Genomic DNA, 22117 nt, shown 5'->3' on the forward strand with positions numbered 1-22117 from the left:
GATGGGAAGTGCTTGATTTTTTTCAAATCACAATTTCAGCACAATTTAACCACTCAGTCCCTGTTCTACATGAAACCATCCTGCCTATGACTCGTTGTATTACCCAAATCCGCCTGCTCATTCCATGGTTCTATGGATTCTTCAGGGAAGAAATACAATGTAACACAATGTAGAACATATGCTAATGGTTAATAAAACCACACAAAGGGCCAAAAGTAACAGACTGTACACATTTGTCTGGACTTCAACAATTGTTTTAATGTCATGACTTTCAAGATCTATCAAAGACCACTTCACTTTGAAGTTCTTACCTCCTGCTTAGCCATCCATGTGTTGGCCTGTTCAGTGTCTCTGTAGAACAGCTGCAGATCCATGCACTGTTCATACTGGACACGGCGCTCTTCCCACAGCAGCTCCAGACTCTTCTTCTCCTCAGCAAGGTTGACAAGCTGAGGGAGATTAATCAAAAGAAAATGCAATTGTTCATCATGTTAACCACCGAATGACCCAAACGATATCCTTATCTGTGAGATCATAATTTTAAATTGCTATTAAAAAAAACCCAGCTATCCTTTTGCAACTTACAACTTTGCCAAATCACCTTTTCCAAACAAAGGTTGCAAATAAGTTAAAAAAATAAGATTCACTTTTCAACCTTCTAAATAACACAAGAAAAACCAGTAAATCCCAAGCTGATCAAACTTGTTTGAAATAAGATTAACTACAGAACTGGAAAATATTATTATTATTATTATTTTTACTAATGTCAGGCTTGTATCTGTCAGGTCAAACTGAAGGGTTGAATGTGCTTTTTGTAATACTTAGAAACACTGGAAAGGTTAGAAAACACAAAGTAATTTTACAATAAAAAATTACAAAGTTGAATTCACTGTCATTTTGAACAAAGGATAATAGTTAAAAATAATAATCACCTGTAGAATTTAAGACTCTTACCTTTTCTTTGACTTCCTCTTTAGCAGGGTGGTCAGTGTCTACGAGTTCTTGGCCCTCATCGGCACATGCTCGGAAGTTGTCATCGTGAGCATCAATCTCTCCCTAAAAGATAAGACCATAAGAAGTTAGGTGGAAACTGCAACAGCTGTTGACTCTGGGGGTAGTCTTTCCATGTGCCTTCTGATGCAGCAGAAGAGTTTGTTATCAAGATTCCTGATCTTTAGAAGACTTTTTTATGTCATACAAGTACCTAAAGGCATGTTAGAACCTTACTTTCCTCCTTGTCCATCCTGATATATTCTTTGAGTGCATACCAAACTATGTACTGAAGAGTTTGGTTCAAGATAATTTTAATCTTCAGTTAATTTGGAGACCCTCTTTACCAAAAGTATGCTATCATGTCAGAAATTCCAGAATTCAATTTTAAGTTTGCAGGCAGGAAGTCGGAGGTTAACTCTAACCCTGCTGATTCCAACAGGATCCAACTATATCATAAACCCGTCGGCGCCTGTTGGATTGAGCAGTAAATCCCTTGTACAAATGTACACGTACATATTCAGAGTCGGATTCTGTTGGGTACCGATAAATAACGCCAAGTTGGACTCTGTTGGATCCAGCAGACAACTAAAAATTAGGCACAGTTGGATTCTGTTGGATTGAGCAGAAAGTAACTGTTGGACTCTGTTGGATTTAGCAGGGTAGTCCTGAAGAACCCTTAGGGGATGTCTACCTGTTTCAAGCTTAAACGCTGAAAATGTACAAAATTGCTGCAAATGTACTGTGGCTTCACATTTCTCATTGCATTTGGATTTGAGAGGAGTATGAGCTGGCTTTTTGGGTCAGACCTTGTGTTCCTGGTGGCGTTCCATGAGTGCCTCAGCTCCGGGCACATCCTTGGCCAGCTCATCCGAGTTGATGAGGGCCTTCATGTCGTGCACCCAGGTGATCAAGTCGCGGTAGTCGGCCACGAAGCGCTGTAGCTTGTTGGACTCCTCCAGGCGGATGCGGCGTTCGTCGGCCTACGATAGATGGGAGGGAGAACAATTTACTTTCTATTCGTAAGATGGAATTTTGCGTCGGGGTGATGTAAATCAAATTAGGTTTTGCCCTTCCACCGATTCCGTTAGCTCGGTGGTCAAGTGGTAAGACATCTGTTTTGCCAATTATACATGTAGTGTTTTCAATCATCCTAAACAAATCAACCACATATCCACAAGCTCAATCAGTTTAAAGAGTACTATACAGCTTGCAGAACTATTCTGGTTAACCTACTGACCTTCTAAAGAAAAAAGGATAATCTATTTTAAAAATTGAAGCATTATCAATCTGTCTGGTGACAAGAGATTGTTTGTTTGAAAACTATGATTAAGTAATTGACCAATCAACATACAATATTTTAGCAAAAATGTTCCAAGTAGCTGAACAAACTGTTGATTTTCAAATAGTATTCTATACAATACTGTAGTAAATAATACTGAATTTGACTCAAAATTAACTACAGACACTAAAATGTCCTACAAACAACATACAATCTTAAAGACAAAACTTTCAATTTTTTTAATGGCAAGGCACATTTCCAATCTCAAGTACCGAAAACTTACCATACATTCTCACCAGATTGGTTTGCTAAATTAACAATCACATTGATTTAATCAACTAATTTAATTAAACTACATAATGCATTAATGGATTTACCTTGGAGCGCAGGTTCTCCCAGTTGTTGGCAATCTCGTCGCGTTTGGATTGGATCTCTGGAGCATGGTCAGTGTGAATCTGCTCCAGGCGATCTGCTTCTTGCACCAAGCAGGTCACCTGATAAAAGCAAGAAAAGGTAATATTACAAAGACTCGCTCTCAGATAAGGGAGTAAGACACAGCAACAAAACTAGTAATCCCTGCAGTACTGCACAGACATTTTTATGGATTGAACAAAAAGGGAAATTTGCCTAAGCTCGATCCTTGGATAAATGCTAAAGGACTCTACAAAGTTTGGATTAGTTCTGGCATAACAGTCTGTGTTTTGCCTCTCTTCTGAAATCACTATGTTTACATCTTTCCATCTTTCTATGTGTCTATACAAATCTAATAACTATTATGCAGTAGCTGGAGTGCATAAGCTTGGAACAATGGAAATTTAGTTCATGAAATAATGTATAACTAAAAACATATTCAAGCTATCTTTCAGTACCTGTGTTGATTTTTGTAATCTTTTTTTTTAATTTGTGAAGTATACAATGGTATTGTGAAAGTTACATAGTGGCAAGCAGTAATATCACTACTGACAATCAACGCACTCACTGTCACAGAGACTTGGGATAGAAGCCAATCTCTCTCAAAAAAATGTTCTAAATACAGTTATGTCACAGTCTTCTCCGTACTGACCTTGTCTTCCAGGGCATTCAGATCACGCTCGATGCCGTCATGCTTACGCTGCAGGGCTTGCACGCTGGCCAAGTCACGACCGTAGTCATCCGAAGACAAGATGGAGTCCTTCTCATTGATCCAGCTGATGGTCTCGTCAGCATCCCTGAGAGGGTGGAAACAATGTGAATGTTACTGGTAAAATTAATAGAATTTGTGCCTGTAGAAGGTGTAAATTTAAGTACTTGATAGTGTCTTACAGAAAAAGAGAATTTTAAGCAAAGTAAACTCAGAGTTGTCTGAGGGATTGTAGGAAATCTGTAAGCTGAACTGGTAGGACTCAAATCCAATCAAGATCAACCAAACTCTTGAACAGCACCTGAGTGTTACAGTGCTTTTAACATTACATTGCTGAAGGGCAAAAATGCATGTTATTTTTATAACATTCAATGTTTGATTTTTAATAAAATGGGCACTGACTACATACAGGAATGTACCGATGGCACTCAGTAGCCACTCATTAGAGTGTGTGTGTATTTTTTTTTGCAATTCAATTTTGCATTTTTTTTCTGATTTCAACCTTCTGTAACATCTTGGTATGGCCACCAAGTACTTCGACTGCCATATCTATTTTGTCACAGCTGACAGGGCATTTGTGCCAAATACCCAATGCTCTGTTCACAACTTCCCTGAATCCATTTCTGGCATTCACTCCCTCTTCTGGTTTACATGCATTTTAAAATACTTAAATAGAATTCATTCCGGCCTAAGAGCAGAACCTAGGACAATTAACCCCAACCCTCCTAAATCCTCCAAAGTCCTCCGGACAGTTTTGGAGGATTTTGGAGGATTGAGGATGAATGCAACATACAAATTTGGAGGATTGTGGAGGATTGAGGGCACATGGACGTTCAGTGTCGGTTGATTTTGCAGGATTGTGAATGAATGGTGTTTGAAGAAGAGGTTGATTTTCGAGGATTGAGGCTGAATACATTTTGAGGGGCAGGGCTGTTGGAGGATTTTGAAGGATTGACAGCAGTGGGTACCCTCCATTTGAACATAAGTGTAAAATTTTGGAGAATTTTGGAGGATATTGGAGGATCAAGGATGGTTCCTAGCAAAAAGGGCCTAGGGGGTTAGGGTTAAAAGTTTAGAAATATTGAAATATTTTTGGTGCGTACCTGTTGAAGCGCTGGATCTCCATGGCCCCGAACAGCTTCTCCTGCCGGATGGTTGCCAGCCTCTTGAGATGTTCCCAGGCCTCGTTCATCTCCTCCTGCTTGCTGCGGATCGTCTCGCTCTCCGGGTGCTCCTCTGACAGCAGCGTGTTGGCCTCGCTGTTCACGTCCGCCACCCGGTCCTCGTGGGCGATGAGGTCCTTCTGGAACTCATCGAACTTCTTCTGGAGGACCTCCACGTGCTCCAGGTCCAGGCCTGTCTCCATGGAGGAGGCAAAGGTCTCCTGGACGCGTAGAAACAAATGGCCGAGACAGAATATTAACTTGAAAAAGACTAAAGAGCATTTACTGTGATTGCTTTTTGTTGGATTTTTAAATTCTTTTTTTGGGGGGAGTGCTTTTCAGTCTTGTTGAATTCAGGAAAAAAACACACTTTGACAAGTACTGAGACAGTTAAATATCATAGAATTTGGCAGATTCCAGTAAAACCTTGAAGGGTTAGGGCAAATCGGACATCATGGAGTGTGCTGTTTTCATCATAATTGTCATTTTGTGTCAATGGAATTTTCTTTTGGAAAACTCGGGAAAGAATGCCATTTTGGTGATACTTTAAAAACATCAAGCTAGACTCACTACTAACTGCGGCAGAAATGAATCTTAAAAACTAGCCAGTACACACCAAACACTATGACAAACTTTATTCAGAGCTCGTAAAACAGCTTTTGAAAAAAACAATCATCCTCTCCAATCGGCTTCAAAAAGCCATGAGACAGGATTCTCCTCAGGTAATCCTTCAATCCTGAATATAACACATTAAAACAAGACACACTCATACCTTGTCTCTGATCCAGAACATGACCTCCTCCCATTCCCGCAGGAAGTGGACCAGCTTCTGGGCCTGCAGGAGCTTGATACCCTTCTCACGCAACTTGCTAAGCAGCAGGTCCCACAGGCGATGCAGCTCAATCAGACGGGCCTGTCAAATGAGTCACAAAAACGCTTAGCAGATATTCAAGGTAAAAAAAAAAACAATTTAAAGAAATAATATGTAAATTCTCTTTGAGTGTATGTAACACAATATTCAAAGTCATTGTGCTCTTTTAGCTGAGTTTTGGAGAAAGTACTGTTTTTGGCAGAACATTCTCAAAAACACAAACAAAACAATGACAACATAATAAAACAAAGAAAAGAATGCTTACTAACTGCCAAAACTCTCATCTTTGGAGTGGAACTTGCTTACGAAAACCACATTGCTTAATATAAAGGTTTACTGTAATACTTTATTTGACGTTGGACTTGAGGGATGTATTTTCCAATTGTAATTTCACAAACTTACTTGTAAAGACATATTCATGAGAGAAATTAAAAGCGTTGAATTCCTGTGATGATTATGATTTTTTTTTAAGAATTTGCTCAAAAGAGCACCCCAATAAACAAGCAAAATATTCCAAGGGATAACTACTAAAGTTTTTACAAAACCAAAAGCCCACCATAATGCAAGAAAAACGTTATAAAACAGAATGAAAACTCAATGACGTAACGGGACCATGTCTTTAAATCACATTGGCAAATAATCAAAGAATCCAACAAATGAAGACTTGAGTGCACTATTTAGCTATTCACCTCGATGACATCGGAGGCAAAGTGTTGTTCTGTGATCATGGCATTGCCAGAGTCGTCCAGCTGCTCGATGGCATTGCTGTGGGCAATCACCTCGGCCTCAAACGCCTGGTGTTTCTGCAGCTTACCCTGGTAAATGCATGAGAAGATGAGAAGATGATTAGTTAGATTTACAGACATTTGTTGTCCATAAGTTTGAAGAAAACCTTCAAAAGTTTCACAAACCCAGATGCTTCCCATTCCTTCTGAAAAAAACAGCACGTTCCTGGTGGAAATGATCAGTGTTCAAAACTTCACAGAAAAATTAAAACAGTGACTAAATACATCTACATAAATGCATACATGAGCGTGTTCGTGTACTGTAGCACGATGAGTGTGAGTTTGAACACTAGACATTGGATGACAGCATCACAACTACAAAATGAAGTTATCACTACGGTACATTCCGTTTACAAGAGCATGAACCATGCATTCGTGACGAGAGGTACATGAACCTAATTGACTTTTTGTAATTAACATTTTGTTTTGAAGGGCAGCAAAGTAAAGTAAAATTTCTTCTCATGATGCATTTTTTCCTGTTTACTTTTTTTTTTAAATAAAGTTTGGAACAGACTTTCAACGGATTGATCTTGACTACATTTTTGCAAATTGCCTACACGTATTAGATTTTGTACCAAAAGGTAGCTGACAAAGTCTGCAAAGTACTGCAAGCTACCGCACACGTACTAAACATGTACATGTACCCACATACACCAGATATGCGTCTATAAAGAAGTACATGTAAAACAGCAGCATCTAAAGAACAAACCTGTTATGTTGAAAAGGAACTTTTGGTCACAAAATGGCCATGATATTTGTCTCTAGACATACGTGTACCATTATTGAATGTATTGAATACACATCTTTGCATTTATATAAAACAAATTAGGAAAGTAACTAGACAAACCAGCAATGTGTGTGTGTGCAACAGCTTTAAGTTTGCACTTTACCAGGTCCTTAACAAGAAACTCTAACACTAAATAAGTTTTCATTACATTTGAGTGAGCAGCAGAAACTTTCTATCAAAAAAATAATTACAGAAATGCACTTGTAGCTAAAGTGACAGTGTTTGTTGGAAATGCAGTTATTTGTGTATTGGGATGCAATTCTAAATAGGAACATGCTAATTTCTGTATACTTTTTACGGAAAATTCTACGCATGCAACCCACGGCTTTATTGGAGACGTCTACAATGGACTTTAAAATAGCAAATAATATGTGTCACATGATAAAACAAACAATACCAGAGCAACAGCACACTAATACTAAGCAGAATTTCCATACATGCAAAGCCAGGCAAAAAATAGACATACATTGTAAAGCTTACTTGCATAAAAGCTAACTTACAAAAAAAAGGAAATCATTGCATTAACCCTAACCCTCTAAAATCCTCCAAAATCCTTTTTTGCAAATTGGAGGAATTTGCAGGATTGAGGTTACATGGCAAAAGTGCGTTGCTGATTTCAGAGGGCGCACTGTGTCAAGGTCTTGGGCTGGACCTTGTGTTGTTTATGCTCAGCCATGCATAAATTAGTCCTTGATTGTGCTTGAAATCCTCTGTACTGCTCCAGAATGTCACTGGCCAAGCCTCAACATATTGACAGTCACTGCTGCAAGATTTTGCAGGATTCAGGCAGTGGTCACCCCTCCCGAGAACCACATTCAAGAAATAATGGAGGATTTCGCAGGATTGAGGCTATATGCTATTTTTCCTTGAGGCCAATTGGAGGATTTTGCAGGATTCAGGTTACATCCTAGCAAAATGCCTAGGGAGTTAGGGTTGAAGTCGGAATTAGGAAGATGCCATGGGTTGCTTGACATTTCCAGGGTATCCACCTCCCCTCTCCAAAACCACACCACCCCCCCCCCCTTCCAGCTCACTACAAGGGACAAAGCTGATGGGGGCGCAACATAACTAGATGGACATCTACCACAAGTGTACGCGGCACTGCTGTATGGGTTACATGAATGTACATAACAGTGGTACACCATGAAATACAAGCAGTCATACCTTAAGATTTCTAAGGTGTCTTAAGTCCTGTGACACATCGGGGGGAAGGAATAACGACAAATCAATTATGTCAATACTCAACAGAACAGAGAAGAAAGAATACCCTAGAATCTCTACGCTTTTCTCGCTGAAGGTTTGCAAAAATATTTGTTCGAGGTTCATTTTTGTTATATATCTGGAACTTGGAATTTTGCATGGATACATGTTTGAGTCAACTACAGTAAATTTCTTGGGGTTTTTTTCTTTATAAAAAAAAACAGACATGGAAAATTTTAGCAAATCAGATTATCAGCAACAACAGGCATTTATTTAGTTTTGGTAAAAAAATAACAAATTTGGGCAAAAAATCATGCTTTTTTTTAAGCTTTGAAAATAGGAAAAGAAATGTTTTGGCAAATAGAAATTTGGGGGTTTTACGCCAATACGTTTGATACACAAATGTGCATGTCACTTTGCAAGATTGGGTCAATTTCATAACAAGCTTCAACGTACAGTTGTAAATCTTACCAAAAGCAGCCAAGCTAATTAATTTGATGCAAAACACTGCAGCAATTAAACCATTCAGGAATACCCAAGAACCAAAAACATTCATACAATTACTAGAAGTTCTCAAGATTTCAAGGGGATGACTTCCAAATTCCAAGCCAAAAACCTCAGGGTAGTTCAAAGGAACCAATGTCATAATTATTGTAAATTACAACATGTCCACATTTTTCAATTCACCATCCAAGAAGGCACATTTAGAAAAGAAATTAACAGATTAGCACTCAAGTGTTCACAAGTCAATCACAAGTCATTCACAAATTGATCCTACAGTCTCAAGTCAATTCTCACAGTGTTCAAATAAACTATAATACATGTAAATTATGCATTCCTTTGTAAATGCCCATCATCGGTTACTTGTGACTTCAATTGTGAATTTGTGATGGACTTGTGATTTGAATAGGGCTCTTTCAATGACGGCCATTTCTGTAGAAGTGCAACTGCGTATTTTACACAATCTAGCACGCATTGCGCAGTGTTGAAAATGTTCCAAACACGCGCGCTTGTTGCTCGAAATGTGTTCGAAATGCGACGCAGCTGATGCGCGTTATGCAAGTTGACGCTCAAAATGCCGATGCACGTGGCTGGTCTGTAGGAAATGACGTCATTTGAACGAGACCTATTGTGACCTAACTTGTGATGGACTTGCATTTGACTTGTGATGGACTTGTGATGATCTTGTATTTGACTTGTGATGGATTTGTGATTTGGCTTGTGATTTGACTTGTGATTTGACTTAGTGATGGAATTGTGATTTGACTTGTGATTTGACTTGTGATCTGACTTGTGATTTGACTTGTAATCTGACTTGTATTTGACTTGTGATGGACTTGTGATTTGACTTGTAATTTGACTTGTGATTTGACTTAGTGATTGACTTGTGATTTGACTTGTGATTTGACATGGTACCTGACTTGTGAATTGACTTGTGATGACTTGTGATGGACTTGTAATTTGACTCGTGACCTGACCTGTGATGGACAAAGCCAATTAAACCACTTTCAATAATGTAACTGACCTGCAGGTTGACAGGATCCCTGAAGCTCTCGTCCGAGGCAGTCTGCAGTTTCTCCAGGATCCAGGTCTCCAGCTCATCGGCATCTCTCTTGAAGAACTGGAAGCGTCGGGCCGCTTCAAGCTTCTCTCGTCTCTCCCGGGCCAGGCGCTTGAACTCCTCATAGTGGTCCAGGACCTGCTGCCGACGATCCTGGATGTCGTCGGCGGTCTCCAGAACTTTAATCTCGCCCCGTTCCGTCATGGCGCCGGCTGTGGTGTGGTTTCCTCAGTTGTGATTTATCTGCAGCCAATGAAAATAGGGCCACAAACGATTATTTGTTACTCCATTAATTATTCGGTTTCATTTTTCCAATTGATTCATCAAAAACCACTTTGTGAAAAATCTTTAGGTTTCTTTCTAAAGGCACCAAGTTTTTAAGCACAAAAGAACACTGCAAAAAGCCACAGAAGAAAGTGGGACGAATGTAAACATGACATGATATCGGTGCATGCACTTGCTGATTTTAATGCTGAAAAACAAATTGTGAAAGGTATTGTACCGGTATTTGCAACTTTTGTTGGTGGCACAAAGATATGCATAAATAGACAGGGCTCAATTTCATGGCGCTGCTTCAAGGTAAGTAGAAAAGTTGTGCTCACTAAAGCAGAAAATGTAGCTAAAATTAAGCACTATTTCAAGGCGTGGATGTGCTAACGGTTGCGAATGCATGGAGATTTCTATTGTTACGTCACTGATTTAAGCAACTTTTTCCTCTGGGGTAAGGGCGCCTTTTGCTGTGCTTACTGCTCGCGGTCTCCACGAAATAGTCGGAGGATCTACTAACAGAAAATTGTTTGCTTAGCAGCGCCATGAAATTGGGCCCAGGTGGCTGACAAGCATTGTAAAAGTATTCACCATTTTAGCAGTCTGTAACACAACCCTAACCATCCAGAATCCTAACATTTTTAAACTTTTTTTTTTTTGACACGCCATCAGAGGTACAGGATAACGGTCACATGAAACATGGATTACTTGTATACATTTTGTTTGGAAATGACTTTTTTTTATAAACAAAAAAAAGAACCAGCTTGCAGAAAAAATTTCAGCCTTTGTTTAATCAACCAAAAATAGCTGATAATATTTTTTTCCTTTAAATCAGACATCTCCTTTCTCAATCTAAACTGAGATATTTCTTTTGTTTCATCTACATCAGTAATCAGCAAAGAAGTTTAAACGTAACCTTGGGTGGATAAAAAGGGACCTTCAACTTTTGAATAAAAAAATTAAATGATTCTCTTTTATTTTTTATAACATCATAAAATGCCATTCAATTTTGGGAATACAATTTTCCTGTAACATCCTATAGATCTCTCTTGTCTGCTCATACAGGATATCCTCTATTGCTCCACTGAGTCCACTGACCACATAAGGATTGTCGATCATCAGATGCATTCAGTCACGAAGTACATGTATATGTACAACTACATGTACTTACAATGTACACTCTTGAAATATACCAATCGCCTATTACATGAACATTATAGCCTGTAGGCCATGTACAGTTGTACATAAAAGAACTAATTAATCATCCACATAAAATGAGACAGTATTTCCGAACAGAAAGAGGTCTTGTGTACATGTAGGGCTGTCCATTTTTGAAAAATTTAGTATTTGATTATAAATGCAAAACTGTGTTTGACCAAATATTCGGATATTTGAAACTGCCAGAGATGCAACTACGTGCCGCGCCGGTCAAAAAGTTGCATGCAGAGCGCTTTGGGTGCGCAATAGATATGAAGTGTTTTGCAGTATTTTATAACCTGCTAAAAGGATAGAAACATTGAATGGCCGTCGACAAAAAAATTAGCCTCAAAAAAAAAAAAAGTAGCACCTGACAATGAAATGCTGCAAGTTTATGATAAAGTAGCAGCACAGTTGCGTGTGTATGTGAAAAAATTATTTTGTTTTCGAATATTCAAAGCGGCAAAAAGCTATTCCACTATTTGGTTGATGATCAAATATTTGAATGTTTGGTATATATTCTATCTCTCCATCAAGTGAGAAAATGATTTTTTTTTAAATTCAGAACAAATACATACATGTACATCATATATAATATGGACTTTTTTCGCACTTTTTTTTTTAAAGTAAAAAGAAAAAAGGCCTCAAATAAATCAACACTTTTATAAGTCTATTTCAAAAAAAGATTTACGAACTGTAACACGGACACCTCCTTTTTACACACACATGCATACCTGTACAAATTTTGGTTTGAAACAATATTGTTACATGTACTAATAAAAATACCACCACATTTTTGAATCAAGGTACTGGTAAACATTATAATACTAGATACTACATGTATGTCTGAAAGACCAGGCTAATGTACAATCATGTCCTTCGTATCTTATTTGTGGAGGATGCCGCCGATGCATAGAAAAGGGCAACTGTAATAGAATCTGATAATGATAGTCAAGACGTCCTTGAATACTCCACCACCTGAACCAAATATCTACTCAAATGCATCTTTCCAAATCAAATCCAAAGTGTCCTACCTACCTCTGCAAATCCAACTACAAAATCCACAACCATCCTAACAAATCCATGAGGGGAAAACAGCCAAGAAACCACCGATAATCCCAAGCTCACCTGAAAAACTCCTTATGGTCCAAAATACAGCGATGCAAGAGAGGCGCGAGTGATTATCATCCGATACAGAGTGCCCACGGCCCGCACACACACACACTCAGGTGCAGAGACGAAAAATTCATGAGCCAACACCCAGTTTAATATAATCCCTGTCTGGCTGGCTGCATAGCAAGCAATTATGTTGGTCAGATGGCCCTATGCATACATGTACATGCACATTTACCAGCATGCATCATACATTGTACCACTGTGTGTACACATGCACACAGGCTGGGGTGAGGTGAAAGACAAGGTTAGATATTATGCTTATTCAGGGATCGCCTTGAAAAATGCACAGCACAGCACAAAAATCAATATAATCTACAGACATTCCAATGTGGGCCCTGGTTAATATGCAGGGACAGGCGGGCACGTCAAGCTTATTAATTTCTGGGAAGGTTGCCTCCTTTGGGTATTGGCATTTCTACAGCTCAGAGTCCCAGACATGATTCTGTAATTAACAATTTTGTCCTCGATTACTGGAGATACAGCAAGTACTAGAATTTTCATTATACTGCAATTTCCTGTGGCCATGACTTTTAGGGTCTTTTCTTGAGTCAAAAAATTAAATCTAGCCAACCTTACTTAACCAAACTGATCCATCATAATTAATCCAGCAGGAATAAACTGGTGTAGTTCTTGTAACAACTTAATCCCAAATAAAAAAAAAAGATCTAATTTAATAATATTGGTGGAAAGATTGTCAAATAACCAGAAACATTGAGCCCTTCGGAATACAATGTACAAGAATACCAGACACTCAAACATCATGAACCAAATGTCAAACAGTCATGAATGCACTGCGAGGTTACAAACTGAAGCAGCATTCTTTATTTAAGTCAACAGTATGACTCACGGCCTTCAAGCGCTGAGCAAACAGCAAGGACCCACAATGCACTGCACCACACATGAACATCAATTGTTCCTCATCTATGTGAAGGTCTCATTATCTGAATGCTGTCCTTTTCTGCTTTAAAAATTTTTTCAGTGGTAAAAAGATAACTACAGAGAAATTCCATTTTTTTTTACATTAAAGCTGCTCTACATGTATGTGTTTTTCATCATATTCAATTATTTTCTCCTAACAAGTTTCAATAGTTTATGTTTTATTGATTATTTTAAAGTAGAAAAAGCCCTCTGCAAAACTTGCTTTTGTTTTGAGTTGCTTTTGCACCCTTAACCCTAACCCCCTAGGCCCTCTGGCTAGGATGCAACCTCAATCCTGCAAAATCCTCCAATTGCCACCAAGAAAAAAATGGATTCAGTCTCAATCATCCAAAATCATCCGTTATTTCATGAATTTAGTCTGTGGAGGGTGACCACTGCCTCAATCCTCCAAAATCCTCTGCCAATTACTGCTACGGTTTGAGGCAGTGCAACTGACATTTAGAAGCAGTGCAGACGAAATACGAGAAAAACACAGGGCTGATTTATGCATGGCTGAACATAACCATTGCAGAATATGGCCTACTGGCTTGACGTAATGCATCCTCCACAAAAAAAAGCGATACATCTTTGCCGTTCATCCTCAATCCTCTAAAATCACCCAAAACCGGCACGAGGATGTTGGAGGATTGAGGAGGGTTAGGGATAATGCACAAAAAGATATAATATATAATCCAAATAATCCAAACTTTCAGAAGTAAATATTCCACTACTAAACCTGGGCACTTATATTCGTTCAACAGCTCATTTAAAAGTGAAAAACTTTTGTAATGCTAGAAAAATAGAAATTTCAAAACAAAATCTATTTTTCATGGTCGAAAATAGCACTAGAAGAGCAATTTTAGGCCAGTGAAGGCCGAATTGTTTTTTCTGTAAGTCAGTCTTAACCCCAATTGTTTAATTAATGTAAATAAATGTAAAATAGACACTCTGCAGTGTATGTCAAATAGTTCCCCATCCCTTCTCCCCCCACCCAAACTTAGTCCAGACATTTATTCACTTAGCCATTGACATCATCGTCTCATTCATAATGATCCCATGGCAACAGTAATTTAGTCTCTGTGCGGCTGAGGCCTCCAGGGGTACACAATACGGCATCTTACACATGTGTACAATGTACACGTAGATTGTGTAAATGTGCATGTACAATGTATGCAAACTACTCATGTCAGAGCATTAATCTTGTTAGTAACACGTATTAGTAATTATGTGATGCAGATTTATAAAGGAAACAGATTTAGGGCCATGATCGATTATTTTACACAATGAATGTTACACCTCAATTCAAATTACAAACTCCCAAAATGTGAAAACTACTTGATATATCTCATTAATTAATAAATATGTTCACATGACCAAAAAAAAAAAAGTTTATACTGAATTCAAAAAAATCTTGTTGAATAAAATTTAAAAACAATAAATCAGATCCAAAGACAAAATTCAGCATAATTATATCAGGTTTTTTCCTAGAAACCACCAGAAGTGTATTTTCACTGAATTTGCATGACAAAATTAAATATTGCTTACAGATCCATTAATTGTCAGCACTATACATACAGTCCAGTCACTGAAATAGCAAGCACATACGTGCATGCATGTATAATAGAAAACACAAAAAGACAGAAAAACTGTACAAAGTTAAGTACAAACCTGTCTGGGAAAGGAGATAGACAATAGCACAGGACAGTCCGTAGTACGCGGCGTATAATGCAACTATCAATACCATGAGAAGAAGGAACAGGTCCGGGTGCTCGTCCAAGAATGGGCAGATACCTGGCATGCCAGACACAAGAAGGTCGTCAACAGATCCTCCAGCAAGAAAGACTTCAGTTGGTGCAAAATCCCAACTTGGGCGAGCAGGGTTGAAGTGTCAGACGCGACACGAGTAACAAATGCGCTTTGAAAAATCCAAAGGAGTTTGAGAATCTGAAAAAAGCACTCAGAAAATTTGGGAGTCACTTTAGACTTAAGTCTTGAATTCTCCAGACTGAGATGATAGGAAGTCCACAAGTCGATTTCATAAGCAAAGAGAGGGACATGAAAATCATGAAAGTACAGACGTGAAAGAAGAGAAATAAGAGCCACCAGTGCAGTCTTCAATAAAAAAACACCCCAAGTTTACATATTACAGATGATGCTGGCGAGAAGCTGCTGTTTTTGTCTGGGTTCAGGATCTGAATAGATAATTTAGCTCCGTCTCCGCCGCCGGACAAGGAGGCAAATTACAGTTCCACTGAGTCTTCGATTTCACCGTTGCACATGATAAGCATGATCTCAGAATGCTAGGCACACACAGCTGAACACCGCATCAGTATGCTGACAGCCCGGACGTCAGTCAGACCAGCTGACTTAGGAGACAGCGGTTGTGTGAATAACCTCAGTGGGAAATGCCAGACAAACATCAAACACTTCAGTTCTGAAGACCGGAGATTTTTGCCAGACTGCTTCCAGTTGTGTTGGAAAAATGGCACTGGAAAGGTTCAAATATGCTCGGCTGATAGATGTGCAGAAGTACTGCAGGCCAAACAAAATTCTACAAACATGTTTTTCATATTCATGTACGCACTGTATCACCTCCATCTAACTCTCCCCGAGCATGAGAAAAGATACATCAGGCAGCCACAGACACGCGAGCACAATGCAATGGAGACAAATGGACAGCTTCTGTTAATTTTCCAACCACTTGACGCAACGCAGCTCAATGCGAATGTTAATGAAAGTACAAAGAACTCATCAGGATGCCATGAGAATGCAACTCAACAACGCACTTATCTAAATGCCATCAGCAGCAAACTTACTCCAGGCACCAGAATCGGCAAGAAGAGGCAGATGCTTTCCTCCCCGTTCTGTTTCTCTCCGAGGTGCCGACACAGAATCATTAAGTGAAGAGGGACCAAAAAAATAAGACCTGACGCACTTTGCTCGGTATTTGGCCCAACTCTCACAACTCTTATTTCTGCACCAAGGAAAAAACTGACAGCGTAGGAGTGGCAAAGAAACTAAATGATGAATGTGCTCCCGGAGAACAGGTCATTTGCCTCTCAGATTATAAAAAAATGAAAGACCACTGAGAAATCAGATTGACACACGAGAAGCAGCCCACAAGAATTGTTGTCCACAGGCAACGCACGTCACTGCGCTAGATGCAATGTCCATCAAGTGGTTTCTTAAATTATAAATCTCCAAGGTAAATATGGCTCTCACAGCTAGTTCACATCCTGCGTCCAGTTCACTTGCAGATTCAGATCAATGACAACTTTTTTTTTTTTTTATCCTTGCACCAGTTTTCAGTTTCGTCGCAAGAAATGCTTGCCATGGGCTGATGTACAACGTTTACACTGTTGTACTTCAATAGAAAGTAGCTTGGGGTCTCACTGCAAATGCCAAATGAAATCTTGAGCTACTTGCAGTCGTCCAGGCCAATAACTCCATCCCCAGATGAATATCTGGGAATGATTGCCACGGTAATTGTCCAGACATAAGCAAACTACAAATCAGCAGCCGGGACAAAAGACACACAAGATGACAAGGATTCCTAAGGAAACCGCAATGACGTACGTGTCATTAGATACAGCATTTATAGACCACTACACCCACATACGTACACTGCTCTCAGTGCTCTATGTAAGCAACACAACAGACATGTACAGAGGTCACAGTTTTTTTATTTTCCTTCTTCTTCATCTTCTTCGTTGTCTCCTTCAATTTACAAAAGGTACAGTATATTACATCACGCTTCTTTACAGACACCTCAATAGATCTAGCCGGCAAAAAGCAATGAAAATCACAATCTTCCCATTCTTTTTCAGATTCACTTGATACAGACTGACAATAGCATCTTGATTTTGAACCATCTGCTTTTGCATGAAAACGCACACCAGCTTGAGGTCGAATTACAGACGAACAATACTTTCCTCTGGATGAACAGCCAAGTATAAGCACAGTAGTCAAAATTGAATTCAGTGCATTTCAATTGCACCACACAAGCTGCAAGGCCAGTGACGTAAGAGCTCGTTCACTGTAACCATGGAAACACCTGGGATGAATAATTTCACTTTTACAGATTTCAAGAGCGACAAAACTTTGAAAAATTCAGAGGGCATGCAACTGGGAATTTAGGAAAAACGAGGAAACACCAAACTACACCAGACTTTGTAACAGTGGGTTTCTTTTTTCGATTTGGCATTCATGAGAAGGAAAAAAAGCGAGTAAATCCTTGTTTCCTTGCATGCCTCTAAAGGGCCCAATTTGGCTGTTACACTTCATGTAAGTGGTGTTTAATATTAAACACTGAAAAAAAAATCAGCCAAATTCAAGCTGTAAAAAGTGAAAATAAAAAAAGAGTGCCATAATAGATGTTTCATCTCATCTTTAGGGCAGCTCAAAGGGGCACTAGGTCCTGAAATCCCCGAAAATGTCATGTTTTGGATTGTTTACATATCCTATTTCAAACGTGGTTGAAAGGAAACCAACCTAATGTCTTACCGTTCCCGAGAAAAGACAAAAAAAAACACGACCGAGTACGAATACGTTTTTCGTGTCGTTCTCATACAGTGTACGATATACTCGTTGTGTGTCTCGGGAACAGCAGTGACCAATCACCAATGCAAAAAAAATTGTGGTTCCTTCAACGTCCGCAAAAGGCGAACACTTTACGCGTACGAATGAAATCACAACTAGCATCCAAACGGCTCGAATTTATGGGGTCGCAAAAGTGGACCCCGAAATTCGTTCTTGCATGCATAATTCAGGAATAACACAAAAACGCCAATTTTTTAAAGGATAGTTGTGTGGATGTTTCTATCCTAGTTTTAAATGTTCTTTACGGTTAACATAATCTCGTTCAAAGCGCGTTTTGTAGCCCAATTGGGCTGTTCCAGGACCCAGTGTCCCTTCAACTACATGTACACTGTATGACTGCGTGTACATTGTCAACATGCTCACAGATTGACAAATTTGATTATCAAACCATCTCACTCAAACAAAAGATGAAGCCCTCAAGGATTTAAATCAGGCCCAACTTCACATTCTCTATTTTTCACTAACTTATAAATAAGCTACTGTGTACCACCCCCCCCCCCTACTATAAAGCGCAGCCCCCACTAGCGACATGCTGCAAAGCCCCCCCCCCCCCATTATTTTTTTGAACAGCCAATATACACGTTTTCATGCATGAATTGACAGCTCTATGAGCAATATCAGCCCTATTTAAATCATTAAATAGCAAAATCTGTTAAATGTCAGCTGTAATCAGCCACCTTGAATAAATAATACATGTATGTACATGGCAAAAAATTAACCGCAATGTCAAAGTTTGATTTTATCAATCATGTCAGATCTCAATTTTAAAATTACTTTTTGGGTTCAGGCCGATTAAAAAAATAAAACACTTTCTCTTTCCCGCCTGCTTCCTTTTTCCAGCCTGCCTCTTTTCCTTTTTTATTTAACAACATTTTCTTTGCAAATATAGTGTCAAAATATTCAATATCGGCGATTGTGTGATGTAGGGCCCACTTCCTTATAAGGGAATAAAAATTATCCTTTTTAGGTTATTGCACTTACCAAACTAGTAAGCGACATTACAAACCAACAGGTATGCTGTAGAAAGAGGACAGGGTTTTAATTTTTTAGAGAAATGTTCTGGTTAAGCTATAATGATGACCACAAAATGCAACATGAAAATTATGGCGATCACCGTGATGCCAATAAACACACAAAATCACGTTGATACACATGGCACCAACCGTAAAACACGTAAGATAATCGCAAGAAACTGTTCAAAATTAGTAAAAATTATGTCATCAGAATTTAAGGGAAGTTGGCTTTAGGTTGAAAAAGTCCATTTGGAGTGATTAAAAAACACCCTGGACTCTAATTTGACCAAAACTAAAGAGGGGCCCACACTACACAATCACCACAATATTTCATTTGTTTCAAACAAATTATAGAAAGGTAAGAGCTCCTTTGCACACAATTTAGAAAGCAAAAGAGTTGAGAAAGAGTAAGAGTTCATCTGCCATCTTGGAAAATCAGCCCTCTTGGAGAAAAAAAAAATCCAAGCCCCCAGATGAGATACTCAGCCTCAGTCCCAGATCAACTCGGTCCCACATCAACTCGGTCCCACATCAACTCGGTCCGAGTCAACTCGGTCCGAGTCAACTCGGTACCAAGTCAGCTCGGTCCCAAGTCAACTCGGTCCCAAGTCAGCTCGGTCCCAAGTCAACTAGGTCCCAGGTCAACTCGGTCCCGAGTCAACTCTGTCTCAAGTCAACTTGGTCTCAGGTCAATTAACCTATCACGGTAAATTGAATTTTCACAGCTTGTGAAATATTATCAAATTCATGATATACAAATGGACACGGAATGCAAATAATCTGAGACAAACCAAACTTAACGTACAAAATTCCATAGGTTTGTCTGAACTATAGAGGTCTGAAAGGGGGGGGGGGACTAATTTTCTATCGCTTTAAAGAGGGTAAACTACAAACAAGTCTAAATAAGTAAATGTGAAAATAAAACTTGACAAAGTTCTACATTTTCGGGTACATGTTCAAGTGTGGCTTTTATTTACGGAGGTAGACCAGTAAATTGGCCACATTTATGGGGCTAAGTGTTTCCCAACTAAATGCTTCAATATTTTCCCTGCTAAATTTCACTTTTTAGGACATGTTTATCCCCGTCTGATGGCTGATGAGTCATTGCAGGGAAAAACTAGTGGTGGCGTATGTATATCAGGCATGCAACTGGGAAGTAACAAAAAAAGGAGGAAATTCAATTCTTTCCAAGAGTTTGCACAGCGTTTTTTCTATTCTCAATGACACACATCATGGAGGTCAAAAACGAGGAAATCAGCTGATCTGAGGAAAAGTTGCATGCCTGGTACACATGTATATCAGTGTTTCCCCTGGCTAATGAAATGAGCAAGGTGGTAAAAATTTAAACTGATGATTGAAATAAAATTGACACAGTTTGCGAGCTCAAAAGGATGCTGCCCTTACAAAAATGCGAGATGATTCCATTTACACATCCAAATTGTGAGTTCTTGATACATCAAGGTCAAGGAAAATGCTCATAAATTACACAAAATGAAAATTTGTCGATTAGTATTTCCTTTACTGCAAATCTTCACAGCGAGGTGGTGATATTGGCAAAAGTTGAGCGAGGTGGTCACCGAAAGTAGCGAGGTGGGCCGCCTCACATTTGAATGGGCAGGGGAAACACTGATGTATATATGGAGGAAGCAAGGAATAGTCTTTCAGTTTTGCCACACACGGTGGTCGGTATTGAGGGTCCCAAACTTTCCAACTAACACCATGGTAGAGTTAGAATTCTATCTCCATGATCACGATGAGACTAAGTGTTTTCTCAGTAAATAAAATACTTCAATATTTGCCTGCTAATTTTGGAGCAACTATAGAATACAGGGCCACGCCGGAAAAGTTTTTTTTCGTAGTTGGATGCGATGTGAGGAGTGGGGTCGTTAAGTGGAATGGCACTCTTTTGAGAACGAAGCAACTTTGGTATATGAGACTTCTCCTATATGCGTACGCGGGTCGGGTACGGTTAACCAAAGATCGGTATGGTATGAACGTAGATGTATCAAAAAATAGAGGGCGGTATAAAGAGTGAATGAGCATGAAGTAAACTGTGATCAACAGAGGGCGCTATAGAGAGTGAATTATTGACAACGGCTTGGGATGTCTTGGATGCATGACGCGGGGTGGATGAGCATGAAGTCATCATTAGAGGGCACTTTATTTACCCCAGGACCCTCTACTGTATTTACCCTATAGGACCCACTTCTTTATTTCCCTTTCTCTAAAACAAACCACAACCTACCCACTCATTCCGTCTTGGATGCGTGGATGCGCAGATGCGGAGTGGGCATGAAGAAAATTTTAATCAATATGGGCGCTATAGAAAACCAACTGCGCATCCACGCAGCCATGGATGCGCAGATATAGAATGGAGTGGCCCTGTATTCTATAGTCATAGTTCAATTAGTTGTGCCCTAATTTTGACTTTTTAAGACACAATATCAGTTTCTGATAGTGATTGGTCACTGAAAGGAAAAAAATGGGAAATGTAGCAACCTGATGCCACTTCCGCAATTGTGTACAAAGTTTATGGAGAGTCAACAACATGAAGAACATTTTCTTAACAAACATGACAAAATTGGAACTATTTCTCAGTGCCAGATTCATGTCTTGTTATTGAAAGACTTTCTTTGAGATGATTGATAGGCTATATGAAGAAAAAAGTGGCGTCAGGTTGCAAAACATTTTTCCGAAAAATTAGTGATGGCCAGATATGGGAATCTTTCCAAAAAATGGCCCCGCCCGCCTTATGTTGTCCCTTCAAGAAAAATAAATGTCGGAAATAGACGGCATAAGCATTCATACTGATAATAAGTTCAACCAACTACATTCTGTTGCAACAAAACAAGCTTTATATATGTGAATCAGATCTTAATTTCCACAAAATTAATTTCTGTTATCAACATATTTGTTACCTTTTCGAAAAATATTTCGAACCCCGCTCGAACTTCTGTTTCCTCCGCCCACTACAATTTACCGACAAAAATCCAGAATTTTTTCTGTACAGCTCACCGCGCCGTTGGTTTGTGCATGTAAACGAACAGCGCTCCTCCGTTTGTGATTTTCAATATTTGTATAAGTAGTTCATTTTTCTATGCACAGGAGCTATAATAATCTTATCAACGTTGAAAAACATTTCATTTCTACTCTTTGTGTAAAATACACTTTAAAAAAATCCCGCATTG

The 22117-nt window shown here is 39.1% G+C and overlaps 1 protein-coding gene across 6 annotated transcripts in view; it reads right to left on the reverse strand.

The window, feature by feature from the left end:
* The window catches only part of LOC119720687 (spectrin alpha chain, non-erythrocytic 1-like), a 70635-nt gene extending 48641 nt beyond the window's left edge, over positions 1 to 21994 (reverse strand). For 4 of the 6 annotated variants that reach the window (XM_038190492.1, XM_038190490.1, XM_038190491.1 and 1 more), the window contains exons 1-10: positions 21848 to 21994; positions 9724 to 10002; positions 6116 to 6241; positions 5328 to 5468; positions 4496 to 4776; positions 3336 to 3480; positions 2650 to 2766; positions 1800 to 1973; positions 955 to 1056; positions 312 to 449 (exon numbers count right to left, since the gene is read on the reverse strand). In XM_038190492.1, coding sequence (XP_038046420.1) covers positions 312 to 449; positions 955 to 1056; positions 1800 to 1973; positions 2650 to 2766; positions 3336 to 3480; positions 4496 to 4776; positions 5328 to 5468; positions 6116 to 6241; positions 9724 to 9963 — 1464 coding nt within the window. In that variant the 5' untranslated portion in view covers positions 9964 to 10002; positions 21848 to 21994. The other 2 variants (XM_038190488.1, XM_038190489.1) reach the window with 2 other exon arrangements.
* Between the last annotated feature and the right edge of the window lie 123 nt (positions 21995 to 22117).

This window comes from Patiria miniata, unplaced genomic scaffold (assembly GCF_015706575.1).
Source record: "Patiria miniata isolate m_02_andy unplaced genomic scaffold, ASM1570657v1 HiC_scaffold_9, whole genome shotgun sequence".
NCBI lineage: Eukaryota > Metazoa > Echinodermata > Asteroidea > Valvatida > Asterinidae > Patiria > Patiria miniata.